At 41.9% G+C, this 20,321-nt stretch overlaps 1 protein-coding gene across 4 annotated transcripts in view; it reads right to left on the bottom strand.

Moving 5' to 3' along the window:
• The window catches only part of lrrfip2 (leucine rich repeat (in FLII) interacting protein 2), a 64,629-nt gene that overhangs the window by 27,918 nt on the left and 16,390 nt on the right, over nt 1–20,321 (bottom strand). For all 4 annotated transcript variants that reach the window (XM_038960302.1, XM_038960304.1, XM_038960301.1 and 1 more), the window contains exon 3: nt 5,337–5,423. In XM_038960302.1, the coding sequence (XP_038816230.1) occupies nt 5,337–5,423 (87 nt within the window). The remainder of the gene's footprint in view (nt 1–5,336; nt 5,424–20,321) is intronic.

Here is a 20,321-nt window from a genome sequence, read left to right as displayed (position 1 = left end):
GCTGTAGTAGCTGACGTGTATAGTGTTGAGTCATCCGCGTTGTCATCCAACGTTGTGAACAGAGTTCCCCATGGTGGCGTATGGGCAGGCATAAACTACAGACAACGAACACAATTGCATTTTAACGATGGCAATTGAAATGCACAGAGATACTGTGACGAGATCCTGAGGCCCATTGTTGTGCCATTCAGTCATTTTCTTTAAGGTATCTGCGATCAACAGATGCATATCTGCATTCCCAGTCATGTGAAATCCATAGAGTAGGGCCTAATGAATTTATTTCCATTGACTAACTTCTTTATATGAACTGTAACTCTTTGAAATTGTGGCGTTTATATTTTTGTTCAGTGTATAACAAAAGACAGATGAAAGTCACTTTTACTGTGAATCAATCCATACAAGCTCAGCAAGAGACAAGTACATACAGTGGAGCGGGAACTCTTCAGAGAGGAGCTACCCTTCACAGAGGAGCTACTCTTCAGAGCCGAGCTATTGGACAGGCCGTCAGACTGGGGAGAGAACAAGGTTCATGTGAAATATGATCATCACAAGATAAAAACAGCCAATAGGCGGCTGTTGGCAGAGATCTCAAACTGGTGGCCCGCGGGCCAGATGCGGCCCATGAGCCGATTTAATGTGGCCGGTTGTCTTAGTAAATACAGCCCTCACGGGAAGACCGAATGTGGTCCCGCAGGATAAACAAGTTTGAGACCCCTGCTCTTAGGAGTGACAGACAGACGTGCTGTGAGTGTGTTCGCACTGCAGATTACTAAAAAGTTGTGAGAACGAACGGCACACCACACCAAGTCATAGCTACATTTTGACAGTTGGTGCATGACACTGCAAAACTGTGAGGTTAAATGATAAGCTAAATGTCTTTTTCATTAGGCAAATGTGTTAGTGTTTAATAAACAATTCAATGTCCATTACTATCACGCGGAGTCATTTGCGGTAGCCTGGTAATTTGTCTTTAGACTTCAGTGTTAATGTAACCATCTCAGCTGTTTGAATGTCATTACAAACCACAAGGATGTTAGCCTAGCCCATGACAACATAGAATATAGCCCTGCCTAATATATCCCAGCTATCTTCCTGTGTCCCCCAGCTGTGAATTCAACACTGGTCTTTTATGGGCCAGCAAACCCATTCCCATTTCCCTTCTGCACAAACAGTCATGCCATCCAGCCCACCTTTACCTGGAAACACACACATGCACACACCCGACACACAGACGCACCACCAGGTCTCTTCGATGAGAGGTGCTGGCCAGGCTTTTATAAGATGAGCTGCCCAGGTCTCGCAATGAGGAGGTTGACTTCAAAACCAGAACACACACACAACAACAGAATTACTCAAGGACCATTGATGTATTCCAATTGTTAACAAATTCTAACAAATAATGAGACACATAAGCCAATGCTGTCTCGACAAGGTCAACGGTTTCACACATCAGTGTGGCCTTTCCAATAGAAATATACCTCCATATTAATAGTCAAGACTAAAATAACGGACATGACACGGTCAATGAGACTACGTAATGTACACACCCTGTAGCTTCCAGTGCTACGGACCGACATGACATCATCATCCTGCTGCAGAGAAACACGGGGGACAGACAAATAGGACGTCAAGGCAAGTCAGGAAATAAGATAAAAAGGTGAGAAAGAGATGAGATAAAGTATACAGACCCGCCGATGATGGCTACTGGATCTAGTACTAGTTCCAGAGTGCCGGGCCTTCTCTGTGTCGGCCTGGAGACGGAGAACGTTGGAACTTAGAGGAGAGGGAGATGCAAAGGAAGGCTAATACTCGACATGCGATGACGTAACCACACATAACACATCTTGATGTTAATGTTAGTCCAAAAAAATCTCCAACAACCTGTGCAGCTCCATTAATCCATCAGAAACACTGCAACAGGAGCTGTTCAACCACACAGACAAAAGATAAAGGAGGAAACCTGTGTTTCCACACAGTAATTCCTTTGAAAAGTTACTAGCTAGTACACACACATCTTTTCGCTGGGTCGTTTCACCTGAAAAAGGATCTTGATACCCACATTCTCAGATTGTTCTGGAATCGTTTGTCATTTTATTTTTAATTACAACTTGAGTCGCTAGAGCGCGATGAGACAAGGACATCCCGGCCGGCCAAACCCTCCCCTAACGCAGACGACGCTGGGCCAATTGTGCGCCGCCTCATGGGTCTCCCGGGGTGCTTGTGTATGCCAGTTAGGCTCTACACCCCTTGTAAAGCAAATTAAATGTGCTTAATTTTAAGAAGTTATTTGGCAACTTTAGTTGTGCTACAAATCAAAACATAGGCCTATGGGCTAGGCTACATGAGGTGTGTGACTATTATTCAAAAAAAGTCACCAATAAAAAGGTATTGTTTCTTGCATTAAGCTGGGCATCATATATAACAATATATAATTCACAAGTTACAGACTAATATTGTCACCCATCAGACTATTCTTGATGTCATCTTCTCTTTACATACAGTTGAAGCCGGAAGCTTACATACACCTTAGCCAAGTACAATTAAACTCAGTTTCACAATTCCTGACATTTAATCCTTGTAAAAATTCCCTGTCTTAGGATCACCACATTATTTTAAGAATGTGAAATGTCAGAATAATATTAGAGAAAATGATTTATTTCAGCTTTTATTCCTTTCATCACATTCCCAGTGGGTCAGAAGTTTACATACACTCAATTAGTATTTGGTAGCATTGCCTTTAAATTGTTTAACTTGGGTCAAATGTTTTGGGAAGCCTTCCACAAGCTTCCCACAATAAGTTGGGTGAATTTTGGCCCATTCCTCCTGACAGAGCTGGTGTAACTGAGTCAGGTTTGTAGGCCTCCTTGCTCGCACACGCTTTTTCAGTCCTGCCCACAAATTTTCTATAGGATTGAGGTCAGGGCTTTGTGATGGCAACTCCAATACCTTGACTTGTTGTCCTTAAGCCATTTTGCCACAACTTTGGAAGTATGCTTGGGGTCATTGTCCATTTGGAAGACCCATTTGCGACCAAGCTTTAACTTTCTGACTGATGTCTTGAGATGTTGCTTCAATATATCCACATAACTTTCCTACCTCATGATGCCATCTATTTTGTGATGTGCCCCAGTCCCTCTGGCAGTAAAGCACCCCGACAACATGATGCTGCCACCCCCGTGCTTCACAGTTGGGGTGGTGTTTTTCGGCTTGCAAGCCTCCCCCTTTTTCCTCCAAACATAACAATGGTCATTATGGCTAAACAGTTATATTTTTGATTCATCAGACCAGAGGACATTTCTCCAAAAAGTACGATCTTTGTCTCCATGCGCAGTTGCAAACCATAGTATGGCTTTTTTATGGCGGTTTTGGAGCAGTGGCTACTTCCTTGCTAAACGGCTTTCAGGTTATGTCGATATAGGACTCATTTTACTGTGGATATAGATACTTTTGTACCCGTTTCCTCCAGCATCTTGACAAGGTCCTTTGCTGCTGCTCTGGGATTGATTTGCACTTTTCGCACCAAAGTACGTTCATCTCTAGGAGATAGAACGTGTCTCCTTCCTGAGCAGTATGACGGTTGCGTGGTCTCATGGGGTTTATACTTGCGTACTATTGTTTGTACAGATGAATGTGGTACCTTCAGGCGTTTGGAAATTGCTCCCAAGAATGAACCAGACTTGTGGAGGTCTACAATTTATTTTCTGAGGTCTTGGCTGATTCCTTTTGATTTTCCCATGATGTCAAGCAGAGACACTGAGTTTGAAGGTAGGCCTTGAAATACATCCACAGGTACACCTCCAATTGACTCAAATTATGTCAATTAGCATATCAGAAGCTTCTAAAGCCATGACATCATTTTCTGGAATTATCCAAGCTGTTAAAAGGCACAGTCAACTTTGTGCATGTAAATGTATGACCCATGGATTAAATGTATACTTCTGATACAGTGAATTATAAGTGAAATAATCTGTCTGTAAACAATTGTTGGAAAAATGACTTGTGCCGTGCACAAAGTAGATGTCCTAACCCGACTTGCCAAAACTATAGTTTGTTAACAAGAAACTTGTGGAGTGGTTGAAAAACGAGTTAATGACTCCAACCTAAGTGCATGTAAACTTCCGACTTCAACTGTATACTAAATCTTGTGAGAAATTTGTTTTGATTTAGAATGGACCATAATCATGCACCTGTCTCGAAACATGTAATTTATGCACTTAAATAGCGAATGGAGGACCCTTTTCCCGTGGATCATTTAAATGCCAGCCAGGGTAGGCTATACTCCTGTTGTAAAGATAAGCAATGTGCTTAATATTAGGAAAGTTGATAAATATAGTAGGCCTAGCCTATAGAAAGCTGATGGGATTCTCTAAGAGGCCATCACTCGGTTTTCTCACGCAATTGCATATCCTATAGAAATGTTGCGCAACATGAGCTCATGGGCTCTCATGAAGTGTTTGATGAGGTTTTCCATTACATTTGCATTGATGTCAGAGTGATAAGAGTGACAATAGAGTGCTGAGTTGAGACACCTAATTACTGTCAAGTGGAATTTGACTGCCTTCATGACTCGTGACCGCCGGTGTGGCGGTAATACGGTCACCCCAACAGCCCTAGGAACTCGCACATTTCAGAAACGCTCACTCAACAGTGGTTAGAGAACAGAAAACAGGACCAAAGTACCTCATTCCAATGCATATCAACGTTAGCCCCAAACTGCCTCATTGCATAGCATAAAAGACCCAAATGAGGTAAGAGGCCAAAATCAACTCTCAACGCACAGCCACAGATAAAGGTGTCTCCTCCTAAGCAAATACATTGCAGAACAACATTTATAATGTGATGTACGGTCCTGTCATCAGAGGGCACTGTTTAGGGGGATAGAGGGCAGCTCCCATACACAACAGAGCAGGCTGTGTTAGTACAGAGAGAGGCCCATGCTCCCTGGCCTAACATTACCATCCATTGGTGGATCGAGCCCCAGCTTTTCCTGCTGCTGGATGAGGAGTGGCGAGAGGAGAGCTGGACAGAACAGGGGGAGGGAGTGCCAGGGAGTTGAACACACAACTACCTTAGCATATGATATAGACTCAGTCACACAAGGTTCATCACTTACATACACGGGAAAGAGAAAAATACATGTGAAAGATGGATTATATACAGATATCTGGATTTGATCTGTGAACATGCAGCACTCGTATATCCCTACACATTTTCTGGTTCAACAAGAGAAATGGCAGGATCTCTTTCTTGAGTTGAATCATTGACTGTACCTGTATCACTAAGTGTGTGTGTGTGTGTGTGTGTGTGTGTGTGTGTGTGTGTGACAGAGTGTACACCTCTTTCTGTTGCCGTTCGAGTTCTCTCATTCGGATGTCCCTCGCCTCTGCCCTGGCCACTCTCTTTGCAGCCAGCCTGGCCTCCGCCTGTGGGACAAAACATGAACAGTCATTAGCAGGGATGTGCCATCTTTCCCATTCAAGACGATTTGATATGTATCTAGATACATGGGCTCTGATATGATACAGCAACAATACATTTTAGTTTGAAACGATTCCATTTGATTAGAGGAACCGATCAAATCGATTAGGTGAATTACACTAACATTTGTTACATAAACACATTCAAATCTGCTGCTGATGGAGCTCATGATCCGTCTGAGCTGACTTCTGTTTGTTGGTGTGTGTGTGTGTGTGTGTGTGTAAATTATGTACATATAATTGTCTATGGTGTATGTAGGCACCTGAGCTGAGAAATTGGGAAATTGGGCATCCACCACCCCACAATCAGATAAGGGGGCCCATGTTAGCTTTTTGTACCCCCACTTTTGATGTGAAATCACCATCACCCACTAATTAATTGGTCAATTTTTGCAGATTAAAAGTGTTTGAGCTAGTAATGTATCAATATTTATCTTTACATTTTGCTATGACATAGTCAATGAATATATAGCACAACTTTGGATTTCACCCCCATCTCAAAAATCAAATGGTTTAGACTATTTGGAAGTTTTTACAAAGTGAACTTCTATTTTCCTCCCGCTAAGTGCTTGGTAGAAAAAGTGATTGTTATCCTCGTTATGGAATTATCAACTTAACCCTGTATTTCTAAAAATGAGCATATACAATGATTGTAAGGCAAAACTACCAAAACTGTTACTTATGGTGAACCTGAACAATCAAAACAAGGCAGCAGTAAACATGTGCCCCCACAGGAATGATGCAAGACCCCCCCGGGTTGTTTGGCATGCACAATGACTTATTGATCAATGACTGTCAAAACGGTTACATACTTAAGATTAGGCATTTTCGGAAGGTAGAAAGAAAGTAATATGAGCAACAACAAAAAATTGTGAACCAGCAGTTTTAATTTATTACACCTTTATTTAACTAGGCAAGTCAGTTAAGAACAGTGGGTTAACTGCCTTGTTCAGGGGCAGAACGACAGATTATTACCTTGTCAGCTCGGGGATTTGATATTTCAATCTTGTAACCTTTCGGTTACTAGTCCAACGCTCTAACCACTAGGCTACCTGCCGCCCCAATTCCTAAAGTTTGAATATATTTTGTGACCGATGCACTTGGATCGGTTTGGGGTCCCGAGGACCGATGCACTCACATCTTAACATGCTGACCACACCGCTCACGCACAAAATACATTTACACATACATGTTATTCAATCATTGCGCGCACCAACGAGGTGCTAAAATAGAAGTCAGTTATATTTGTGACGCTGAAAGCGGTGCAAGTCAAATACCCACGTGCCATCTCCTCATTGGTTATACCCATGTGGGTGATTCAGCCGGTCGTCGTGGTAATACTATGAAAGTAAGATGCCAATCACCATACAAAGTCCAAAAAAGAAAAGACCTGGGAGGAGGAGAGACGACTAGAAACGATTCAGTTGACCGTTTTATGTGTGGCTTAATTGACGGAGTAGAGGACCTTGTGCATTTCTGGAAAAATAACTCAACGTTTATATCCCAGAACAAATTAGCTAGCAACAACAAGCTAGCTAAATAGGACAAATTAGCTAGCAACTGCAAGCTAGCTAGCTAAATTGCCATAAATGTTTCATGCTTTTCGACCTGTCCTGAAATTAATATAATTGGTTCAGAGTGTTTTGATATTACAACCTGCGTGTCGTGATTGCGTTTGGTGTGGGGGGACAAAATCTAGTTACACGCACATCCGGTTTGGGTACGGTGTTAAACATTTGAACCAGGGACCAATGCGTATCGGTGAATCGTTACATTGCTAGTCATTAGCGCAGACTACCTACTGGCAGGGGCCCTTACTCTGGGGAAACACCCAATTGTGTGAGAGGTACAAAAATATCCCCAAGGGACAACTTTATTTCACCAGGTAGGCCAGTTGAGAACAAGTTCTCATTTACAACTGTCCTGGCCAAGATAAAGCAAAGCAGTGCAACAAAAACAACACAGAGTTACACATGGGATAAACAAACATACAGTCAATAACACAATAGAAAAATCTGTATACAGTGTGTGCAAATGAAGTAAAGAGGTAAGGCAATAAATAGGCCAATAGTGGCAAAGTAATTACAATTTAGCAATTTACACTGGAGTAACATGTGTGCAGATGAGGATGTGCAAGTAGAAATACTGGTGTGCAAAAGAGCAGAAAAACAAAAACAAATATGGGGATTAGGTAGGTAGTTGTGTACAGCTGTAATGATCGGTAATCCAACTTCAGTGATTTTTGCAATTCGTTCCAGTCATTGGCAGCAGAGAACTGGAAGGAAAGGCAGCCAAAAAGGTGTTGACTTTGGGGATGACCAGTGAAATATACCTGCTGGAGCTTGTACTACGGGTGGGTGTTGCTATGGTGACCAGTGCGCTGAGATAAGGCGGAGCTTAACCTAGCAAAGACTTATAGATGACCTGGAGCCAGTGGGTTTGGCGAGGAATATGCAGCGAGGACCAGCCAACGGGAGCATACAGGTCGCAGTGGTGGGTAGTATATGGGGCTTTGTTGACAAAACGGATGGCACTGATAGACTGCATCCAATTTGCTGAAGTCAAGGATCGGTAGGACAGTCAGTTTTACTAGGGTATGTTTGGCAGCATGAGTGAAGGAGGCAACTACCCAATACTATGGAGAGAGCAACCCCACCACACAGCACTAATCACCACACACTGGGATATCTGTTCAGGAGGAAAAAGCTTAAAGGAATAGTTCACCCAAATTACAAAATTGCCTATTGGTTGCCTTTCTTACTCTGTAAGCAATTTATGGACAAGGTAAGACAGCAATCCATGCTTTGGTTTACCTGGCCACCGTCTCCAAATGCTAACTTTTTAGAATTTGTGGCACAAATCCAATGCAAGTCAATATCCCTTATATTAGCATTTTTCACGCTCCATGTCCAAATCATCTTAAAGTAGACTTATTGACCTACAATCAATTCTAGAAACTCAAATAAAACTTTATTTGTCACGTGCGCCGAATACAAGCGTAGACCTTACAAGCCCTCAACCAACAGTGCAGTTCAAGGAGTTAAGAAAATATTTACCAAATAAACTAAAGTAAAAAAAACGATAAAAAGTAACAATAATGAGGCTATATACAGGGGGTACCGGTACCCAGTCAGTGTGCAGGGGTACAGATTAAAGGTAATTTGTACATGTAGGTAGGGGTGAAGTGACTATGCATAGATAATAAACAGAGAGTAGCAGCAGTGCACAAAACAAATGGGGGCGGGGGGGCAATGTAAATAGTCCAGTGGCCATTTGATTAATTGTTCAGCAGGCTTATGGCTTGGGGGTAGAAGCTGTTAAGGAACCTTTTGGTCCTTGACTTGGCGCTCTGGTACCGCTTGCCGTGCGGTAGCAGAGAAAAAAAGTCTATGACTTGGGTGACTGGAGTCTCTGACATGCCTATTATATAGGTCCTGGATTGCAGGAAGCTTGGCCATACGCACGACCCTCTGTAGTACGCACTACCCTCTGCTGCAGCAGCAGCAGCATCTTGTGGTGCTTTCAAGACAACTGGGAACTCTGAAAAATGCGAGGTCAAATCATGATGTCGGTGATATTCAGGACGGAAAGTAGGAGCTCTATTAAAGACCAGTTCCCGGGTTGGAATTCCGAGGTGGATGACTTTTCAAAAACTATTTTTCCCAGTCTTCCTGAACGCACTTAAGTAGGAAGATTTCCGAGTTTTGAATGCGGCGTCAAACGACAACGGAAGGCAGGCTTCATCAGCGCGTCACATAACACTTTTCACTGAGCTGGAGGCAGTATGCATTTTGAAAACAGACTTAATTGTTTGAAACTTGAACGCTTTAATACATATGAGGCATGTCTTACCTTGCCTCAAAGTAGCCTATTAAATCTCTCTAAATTTATAATGGCTATTTTCCATTAGATAAAACTGCTTGCAAGTGCCCTTTTGGCAACAGTGTTTTCCCACTAATTGCATTACTGAACAAACATTCACACGCAGCCTACTGCCTTGTGAGCATTGCTGTGCTTATGTGAAGAAATAGTTGATCACCATTTTAAGCTTACGATCTCATCTGTTGTGATCAGACTTATTGATTAAAAACAGCTTATTTTTTTATGTAGCCTAGGCCTACTGGTTGTATGAATTTGGGATCTATCGTCCCACAACTGTCCCAGAATGGGCTATTTCTTTCTCGACAAGCTGACCAATCGAATAGGTAGCCTAAATTTTTCTACTATAGTAGATTGACATAGGCTAGTGATTTTGTGAAAAAGTAAATGTGGACAGTTATTCTAACATGTTCAAAGTGCACATCAGAATTCGGTAAAAAGGACCGCATGTTGTTGCATCTACGACTTGCATGTTCTGTTAATATGAATTACCATATTCTAAATGTGACTTCTGTAATTCTGAGCACCTTGGGTGGACAACCTAATCAGGATGCGCACCCAAAACATATGGTCCAGTAAACTTCTCAAATGTCTGGTAAATGAAAATGTCAGGCGCCACATTTCCCTAACTGAAACCCTGACTCCAATGCCTCCCACAATTGTGTCAAGTTGGCTGGATGTCCTTTGGGTGGTGGATCATTCTCGATGCACATGGGAAACGGTTGAGCATGAAAAACCCAGCAGTGATGCAGTTCTTGACAAACAGGTGCACCTACTATTAATACGCTGTTCAAAGGCACTTAAATCTGACATTTTTCCCATTCATCCACCGAGGGGCACACACAATCCATGTCTCAATTGTCTCAAGGCTTAAAATTCCTTCTTTAACCAATCTTCTCCCCTTCATCTACACTGATTGAAGTGGATTTAACAAGTGACATCAACATGGGATCATATCTTTCACCTGGTCAGTCCATTTCATGGAAAGAGCAGATGTTATGCAAGGTAGATGTGAATTTTTCATGGGTAGCTAGCTAACAATTCTTTGTGGCTAGCTAGCCAGTTATCCCTATTGACTTACTATGGACTTACCCCATTCACTGAACTTTCTTCTAGCCAGGACAATGGCAATAGACGAACCAAGATATACACGAAGCAAAGTTGTACTTCACAACTATCAGCTAGCTTTGTGAATCATAATGTAAATATGTACTAACTCGAACGTTATGCAAGGTAGATCTCAATTCTTCGCGGGTAGCTAGCTAACAATTCTTTGTAGCTACAGTTGAAGTCAGAAGTTTACATACACCTTAGCCAAATACATTTACTCAGTTTCACAATTCCTGACATTTAATCCTTGTAAAAATGTCCCATCTTAGGTCAGTTAGGATCACCACTTTATATTACGAATGTGAAATGTCAGAATAATAGGAGAGAGAATGATTTATTTCAGCTTTAATTTCTTTCATCAGAAGTTTACATACACTCAATTAGTATTTGGTAGCATTGCCTTTAAATTATTTAACTTGGGTCAAACGTTTCAGGTAGCCTTCCACAGGCTTCCCACAATAAGTTGGGTGAATTTTGGCCCATTCCTCCTGACAGAGCTGGTGTAACTGAGTCAGGTTTGTAGGCCTCCTTGCTCGCACACGCTTTTTCAGTCCTGCCCACAAATTTTCTATAGGATTGAGGTCAGGGCTTTGTGATGATGACTCCAATACCTTGACTTTGTTGTCCTGAAGCCATTTTGCCACAACTTTGGAAGTATGCATGGGGTCATTGTCCATTTGGAAGACCCATTTGCGACCAAGCGTTAACTTCCTGACTGATGTCTTGAGATGTTGCTTCAATATATCCACATAATTTTCTTACCTCATGATGCCATCTATTTTATTTAGTACACAGTCCCTCCTACGGCAAAGCACCCCCACAACATGATGCTGCCACCCTCGTGCTTCACGGTTGGGATGGTGTTCTTCAGCTTGCAAGCATCCCCCTTTTCCCTCCAAACATAACGATGGTCATTATGGCCAAACAGTTCTATTTTGTTTCATCCGACCAGAGGATATTTCTCCAAAAAGTACGATCTTTGTCCCCATGTGCAGTTGCAAACCGTAGTCTGGGTTTTTTATGGCAGTTTTGAAGAACTGGGTTCTTCTTCCTTGCTGAGTGGCCTTTCAGGTTATGTCGATATAGGACCCGTTTAACTGTGGATATAGATACTTTTGTACCTGTTTTCTCCAGCATCTTCACACGGTCCTTTGCTGTTGTTCTGGGATTGATTTGCACTTTTCGCACCAAAGTACATTCATCTCCAGGAGACAGATTGCGTCTCCTTCCTGCACAGTATGACAGTTGCGTGGTCCCATGGTGTTTATACGTGCGTACAATTGTTTGTACAGATGAACGTGGTACCTTCAGGCGTTTGGAAATTGCTCCCAAGGATGAAACAGACTTGTGGAGGTCTACAATTCTTATTTTTCCTGAGGTCTTGGCTGATTTATTTTGATTTTCCCATGATGTCAAGCAAAGAGGCACTGAGTTTGAAGGTAGGCCTTGAAATGCATCCACAGGTACACCTCCAATTGACTCAAATTATGTCAATTAACCTATCAGAAGCTTCTAAAGCCATGACATCCTTTTCTGGGATTTTCCAAGCTGTTTAAAGGCAGTCAACTTTGTGTATGTAAACTTCTGATCCCTGGAATTGTGATACAGTGAATTATAAGTGAAATAATCTGTCTAAACAATTGTTGGAAAAATTACTTGTGTCATGCACACAGTAGATGTCCTAACCGACTTGCCAAAATAGTTTGTTAACAAATTTGTGGGGTGGTTGAAAAACGAGTTAACGACTCCAACCTAAGTGTAGGTAAACTTCTGACTTCAACTGTATATGGTTAGCTAACAGTAATAGCTAGCCAGTTAGCTCTATTGACTTATGAGTTTGCGATCTACGGTATGTAGGCAGGTAAACATGCCAAAATTAACACAGCATGTATTTATTAACGTGTCAAGATAAAATATTGTAGTCAGGCTGTACATGTACTCAAGTAATGTCTAAAAGAAGTAATTTTTTTATCTGTTACATTTGACCAAATCACTTTAGTTACATAGATTGGTTGTCTTGACCAATGAAATCTATTCAACATAGTCTTGAGTTTTGATGTCACGCTATTGGCTCTCAAAGTTTAAATGAGTGAAATTCATTTAAATTAATGCTATTGAAATTGTGAAATGATTCCAATATCTTGAGTAACGTTGACCTTTTTATGAAATTGAGCACCTTGAATAAGACCGCAATTGAAACTGTACAGCCTACCTGTGCTGGAGGACATCTGCAAGATGGTACTGGCATACCTAAATAATACATTAATGTCAACTCAATTGCACTAAGTTGATCTTTTTGTTTTCTGTCACAATTTACCATAAAGATGTAAAAAATGTGTAACTAGTACTTAAGTAGTTTTCTGACCGTATACTTAAAAAAAAAAAACTCTTACTTAAGTAGTTTCTTAAGTGGGTTACCTTGACTTGAGTAAATATCAATCTAAGTAACAGTACTTTTACTTAAGTACAGATTTGAATTACTCTACCCGCCTCTGTTCACAACACAGAATTCTGAAAGTTTCTAGTTTTGTCTCCTCTCGTCAATGTAGGTAGTAAGATCTGAACCAGGCTTACTTTTACTGCTTTTGGGTAAAGTTTGTGGAACTTGAAAATGAAGTTGATTAAAACATGTTTTTCTCAAATTAAATGTTCATGACTTTTATATTTTTAGGAGGGTCTTCATCCATAATCATCAGTTACACGATTGTACAATTACCCCGCCAACCCTATAAAATCAGGGCTCCAGACTATTGTTTTCCGTTTTAAAATTGGTGACACAAGTCCATCATTTGGTTGCAACAACAACATTGCTGGATCAAACATAAATATATATCTTCATCTTACGATGTCATAAAGTAATTCCAAGTGTTTTGTTTAGAAGTGCAATAAACTACTGAGATGTTTCCTCTAACATGTTCAAGCTGGAATGCACAATTCAAGATATTTTGATGCAACCTAACCCAGTGATTGTCATGAATTTTGGGTTGACAATTAGGCTACTGTTGATATATATATATATATATTACTGTAAAAATAGGGGTCCAGAATTTGTTTATTAATAGAGACTACTGCAATGCTCTACTCTCTGGCTACCTGGATAAAAGCACTAAATTAATTTCAGTTAGTGCTAAAATGGCTGCTAGAATCTTGACTAGAACCAAAAAATGCGCTAATCTTACACCAGCGGCTTCCTGTTAAGGCTAGGGCTGATTTAAAGGTTTTACTGCTAACCTACAAAGCATTACATGGGCTTGCGTCTACCTACTGTATCTCTCCGATTTGGTCCTGCCGTACATACCTACATGTACGCTACGGTCACAAGACGTGGGCCTCCTTATTGTCTCTAGAATTTCTAAGCAAACAGCTAAAGGCAGGGCTTTCTCCTATAGAGCCAGATTGTTATGGAATGGTCTGCCTATCCATGTGAGAGACGCAGACTCGGGCTCGACCTTTAAGTCTTTATTGACGACTCATCTCTTCAGTAGGTCCTACGATTGAGTGTAGTCTGGCCAAGGGGTGCGAAGGTGAACGGGCAAGGCATGGGAGGGACGAACCACCCTTGCTGTCTCTGCCTGACCGGCTCCCCTCTCTACACTGGGATTCTCTGCCTCTGACCCTATTACGGGGGCTGAGTCACTGGCTTGCTAGTGCTCTTCCATGCAATCCCTAGGAGGGGTGAGTACCTTGAGTGGGTTAAGTCACAGATGTGATCTTCCTGTCCAGTTTGGCATCCCCTTGGGCTCGTGCAGTGGAGGAGATCTTCGTGGGCCTTGTCTCAGGGTAGTAAGTTGGTCTGTTGATATCCCTCTAGTGGTGTGGAGGCTGTGCTTTAGCAAAGTGGATGGGGTTATATCCTGCCTGGGTGGCCCTGTCAGGGGGTTATATCCTGCCTGGGTGGCCCTGTCAGGGGGTATTGTCGGACGGGGCCACAGTGTTCCCTGACCCGCCTCTCAGCCTCCAGTATCTATGCTGCAATAGACTATGTGCCGGGGGGGCTAGGATCAGTCGGTTATATCTGGTGTAATTCTCCTGTCTTATCTGGTGTTCTGTGTGAATTTAAGTGTGCTCCCTCTAATTCTCTCTCTCCCCTCCCGGAGGATCTGAGCCCTAGGACCATACCTCGGGACTACCTGGCCTGATGACTCCTGGCTGTCCCCAGTCCACCTGCTGCCCCAGTTCCATCTGTTCTGCCTGCGGCTATGGAACCCTGACCTCTCTCTTGGTTTTTCTAAGGTTTTGATCACTAACCATGTTCAAGTAGTTTGCCATGGTGTACTATCAATTTAGGGCCAGATAGCAATGCATTTTACTTTGTGCTGTGTTTCCCAATAAGTAATGTAGTTTTGACTCTGTTGTAATTTGGTTTACTCTGTTTGGATGTTCTGGCACTGAGGCTTCAGTGTGTTAGTAGAACACGGTTTGTGAACTCAGTTCCGGACCAGCTGGATGAGGGGACTCTTTTCCAGTGGTGGAAAAAGTACCCAATTGTCATACTTGAGTAAAAGTATAGATACCTCAATAAAAAGTTACTCTCGTAAAAGTCACCTAGTAAAATACTACTTGAGTAAAAGTATTTGGTTTTAAACACTTAAATATCAAAAGAAAATGCAATTGCTAAAATATCAAAAGTAAAAGTTTAAATCCTTTCAAATTCCTTATATTAAGCAAAGCAGACGGCACCATTTTCTTGTTTTTAACATTTACAGATAGCCAGGGGCACACTCCAACACTGACATTTACAAAAGAAGCATTTATGTTTAGTGAGTCCGCCAGACCATAGGCAGACGGGATTTACCACGTGTTCTTTTCTGCTAAGCATTCAAAATGTAACGAGTACTTTGGGTTGTCAGGGGAAATGAATGGAGTAAAAATAACAATATTATATTTTGGAATGTAGTGAAGTAAAAGTATAGATACCCCAAAAAACAACTTAAGTACTACTTTAAAGTATTTTTAGTTAAGTAATTTACACCACTGCTTTTTTCTTTGCACAGCTCTTGGCATTGCAGGGCTTGGTAATGATATGAGAGGGGTTCACTGTATTTTAGATGTTTCCAAAACTTAATTGCTCTTTTTGAGTCTTTATTATTAGTGGATACTGGCCTAATTCTGCCCTGCGTGCATTGTTTGTAATTTTCCTCTGGACATGTAGGAGAATCTTACAGAACTCTGCATGCAGGGTTTCAATTGGATGTTTGTCCCATTGGGTGAAATCTTGTTTTGCAAATTGGACCCCACACCTTGCTGCCATAAAGTGCAATTGGTTCAATGACACATTCAATTAGTTTCAGCCAATTTTTTTTTATAGGTATTTCAATTTGAATGTTTTTTTAATGCCATAGAATGCGCACTTTCTCAGTTCATTCACTGCCTCATTAATTTGTCCAGTTGAGGTTATTTTAAAACCTAAATAATTGTAGTGTGTGCAGTACTCTATATAATGTTGTACCAATTGAGAACTTTGGTCTAATTCCCTAAAATCTGGATCTTCTCTGGAAAATCATTATTTGTGTTTTGGGGATTTAGGTACTGCTCTAGCAGGTCCAGGCTCTGCTGTAGGCCATGTGCTATGGGTGACAGCAGGTACAGGTCATCTGCGAAGAGCAGGCATTTAACCTCTAAATTGTGGAGACTAACACCAGCGGCTGAGGATTTTTCTAGAATAGTAGCCAATTCGTTGATGTAAAATTTGAAGAGTGCAAGTCTCAGATTGCAACCCTGGTTAAAGAATATTATTTTCTTGCCAATTTTGATGCTGCACGTACTGCCAGTATACATTTATTTCATTATGTAATATTTACTCCCTAAACTACTTTGTAGAACAGTCCTGTATGCCAAATAAAATCAAATGCCTTTTGTAAGTTGATAAAGCAAGTGTACATTTTGGTATTATTTTGGTGGTCATGTTTATCTATCAGGGTGTGTAGGGTATAAATCCAATTTGGCTTTTACTCAAGACATTGTGCTTATTACGAAAGTTTAGAACGCTTACATTTATAATACTACAGAAAACCTCGACAAGGTTACTATTCACATAATGCCTCTAATTGTTAGGGGCACATTTGTCTCCGTTCTTAAAGATTGGGGTTATGAGTCCTTGATTCCAGATGTCGGGGAAATAACCTACAATCAGGATCAAATTAAACAGCTTAAATATTGCCAATTGACATTTTGCACTAGTGAATTTCAGCATGTCATTTAGGATGCCATCAGGTAAGCATGTCTTTATTTTTTATTTGAGGGTCTGAAGTTTCTTAGAGTTCCTGGTCAGTAATTGGAGAGTCAAATAGCTTTTTCTAATCCACTCAACTTGTCATTAATTTGCCATTGTTCTGCTTTCGCATCAATTTGAACGGTGTTGCAGTGTTTTAAAATGGGCTGTCTATATGCCACTTTTGTAATTGCAAATTCCTCTAGTTTCAATTTTTTTCCAATTTTGCAAGAAGTTGTTTGTGTTTATGGACTCCTCAATTAGTGTCAGTTGCTTCTTGTTGTACTGTGCTTTTTAAATTCTGAGTGTACGTTTATAGAGTTTTAAAGCCTCACACTAATGAAGGCGTAATTCACCATTATTTGGGTCTCTGTGCTTTTGGTTTGATAGTGCTCTAAGATTTTTCCCTCATAATTTTACGAATCGGCATCAAACCAGTTGTCTTCTCAAAGCAAACTTTATTTGTCACATGCGCCGAATACAACAAGTATAGACTTTACCATGAAATGCTTACTTACAAGCTCTTAACCAACAGTGCAGTTCAAGAAGAGTTAAGAAAACATTTACCAAGTAGACTAAAATAAAAAGTCATTTAAAAAAGTAACACAATAAGAATAGCGAGGCTATATACAGGGGGCACCGGTACCGAGTCAGTGTGCGGAGTACAGGTTAGTTGAGGTAATTTGTACATGTAGGTGGGGTGAAGTGACTATACATAGATAATAAACAGCGAGTAGCAATGTTAATTGTCCGGTGGAGATTTTATGAATTGTTCAGCAGTCTTATGACTTGGGGCTAGAAGCTGTTGACGAGCCTTTTGGTCCTAGACTTGGGCGCTCTGGTACCGCTGGCCGTGCGGTAGCAGAGAAAACAGTCTATGGGTGACTGGAGTATTTGACAATTTTAATGGGCTTTCCTCTGACACCGCCTATTGTATAGGTCCTGGATGGCAGGAAGCTTGGCCCCAGTGATGTGCTGGGCTGTACACACTACCCTCTGTAGCGCCTTACGGTCAGATGCCGAGCAGTTGCCATACCAGGCGGTGATGCCACCGGTCAAGATGCTCTCGATAATGCAGCTGTAGAACCTTTTGAGGATCTGGGGACCCATGCCAAATCTTTTCTCCTGAGGGGGCTCTTGGTATGTTTGGACCATGATAGCTCATTGGTGATGTGGATACCAAGGAACTTAACTCTCGACCCGCTCCACTACAGCCCTGTCGATGTTAATGGGGGCCTGTTCAGCCTGCCTTTTCCTGTAGTCCACGATCAGCTCGTTTGTCTTGATCACATTGAGGGAGAGGTTGTTGTGCTGGCACCACTGCCAGTTCTCTGACCTCCTCCCTATAGGCAGTCTCATCGTCGTCGGTGATCAGGCCTGCTACTGTTGTGTCATCAGCAAACTTAATGATGGTGTTGGAGTCGTGTTTGGCCACACAGTCGTGGGTGAACAGGGAATACAGGAGGGGCCTAACTACACACCCGAGTGCGATTGAATTTGCGTCATCTGTGGATCTGTTGGGGCGGTGTGCGAATTGGAGTGGGTGTCCGGGAGGATGCTGTTGTGAGCCATGACCAGCCTTTCAAAGCACTTCATGGCTACCGACGTGAGTGCCACGGGGCGGTAATCATTTAGGCAGGTTACCTTCGCTTCCATGGGCACAGGGACTATGGTGGTTTGCGTCAGAGCCGGTGTAATAGGATTCAATCTTAATCCCGTATTGACGCTTTGCTTGTTTGATGGTTCGTCTGAGGGCATAGCAGGATTTCTTATAAGCGTCCGGGTTTAGTCTCCCGCTCCTTGAAAGCAGCAGCTCTAGCCTTTAGCTCAATGCAGATGTTGCCTGTAATCCATGGCTTCTGGTTGGGATATGTACGTACAGTCACTGTGGGGACGACGTCGTTGATGCGCTTATTGATGAAGCCAATAATTGAGGTGGTGTACTTCTCAATGCCATTGGATGAATTCCGGAACATATTCCAGTCTGTGCTTGCAAAACAGTCCTGTAGTGTAGAATCCGCGCCATCTGACCTGTTCCAGTGAAAGCAGGATATCCTTCTCGTCGGACTCGTTAAAGGAAAAAGTTTCTTCCAGTCCGCGGTGAGTAATCGCTGTTCTAATGTCCAGAAGTTATTTTCGGTCATAAGAGACGGTAGCAGCAACATTACGTACACAATAAGTTAAATAGCACAACTGGATGGGAGAATGTAAAACTTCAGCTATGTTCTTTGGCGCCATCTTGTCTGTGGTATTTAGTTTTATCAGTTTCAGTTGTGCTTCACTTGCCGTTTGCCTGAATATTTTAATGTTTTTTACTGCTAGATTGATGCCTTCTTTACGGTCAGTGGATGTGGTGTCCAGAAAGTTCTTAGAGTGTTTGGATTCTGGTTGCTTTCTGGTTTTCTTCTGTGCTGTTTTGGGCCAATCTGTATGAATTTCTGATGTTGTATAGCTTTACTGGGCTGTGAATGTATGGTTGTTTCCATGTCTGTTCTTTTGAGGAACAAGGTAATTTGGCTGTGATCAGACAGAGATGTTAGTGGCTTGACGGTGAATGAGCTGAGAGAGAAAGGGTCAATGTCTATAATCATATAGTCTACTGTGCTGTGGCTCTCGACCCCCCTCTCTCGACCTGCTTCTACATCTGCATTGCTTGCTGTTTGAAACCCAGTTTTAGGCTGAGTTTCTGTATAGCACTTTGGAATCTGCTGATGTAAAAAGGGCTTTATACATTTGATTGATTGATTGATTCAGAGCCAATTCACGACCTGAGCAAGTGGAAAATCATAACACATTAGGTCGATGATCTCTAACTCTAAATATAATACCCACTGCTAGTAGCCATGTGTTAATCTAACAGTAAATGTAAAGTCCTAAAAAACAATATATGCACTCTGGCCGATGCGCATTTCACATGCTCCGTATCTCAAAGCCACATCAGATAGCTCAGTTATAAAACAGTGAGCTACTAGCTCAATATTGAGAGATGCAAAAAATGCTGAAATGCTCCTCTCTTCAACAGGGACAACAGTAGTCTAAAGTCCAACCCCCCCCCCATAATTGCATTTTTAAATGTTAAAACAGAAAGCATATTTCGGGGCGCACCTGAGGGGAGAGAGATAGTGGTTCGCCCATCACAGCGGGGGGCCAAAGCGAAATAGGCAATAAATTGCAGTCTGGAGCCCTGTATACACAGTATACAGAACAAAAATATAAACGCAACAATTTAAGATTTTACTGAGTTTCAGTTCATATAAGGAAATCAGTCAATTGAAATAAATTCATTAGGCCCTAATCTATGGATTTCACATGACTGGGAATACAGATATGCATCTGTTGGTCACTGATACCTTAATAAAAAGGTAGGGGCGTGGATCAGAAAACTAGTCAGTATCTGGTGTGACCACCATTTGCCTCATGCAGCGCACAACTTCTCCTTTGCATAGAGTTGATCAGGCTGTTGATTGTGGCCTATGGAATGTTGTCCCACTCCTCAATGGCTGTGTGAACTTGCTGGATTTTGGGTGGGACCTGAAACACGGTGTCGTACACGTCGATCCAGAGCCTCTCAAATATGCTCAACGGGTGACATGTCTGATGAGTATGCAGGCCATGGAATAACCCCACCGCCACCATGGGGCACT

Source organism: Salvelinus namaycush, chromosome 22 (genome assembly GCF_016432855.1).
Source record: "Salvelinus namaycush isolate Seneca chromosome 22, SaNama_1.0, whole genome shotgun sequence".
NCBI lineage: Eukaryota > Metazoa > Chordata > Actinopteri > Salmoniformes > Salmonidae > Salvelinus > Salvelinus namaycush.
This window is presented reverse-complemented; position numbering and strand designations above follow the sequence as displayed.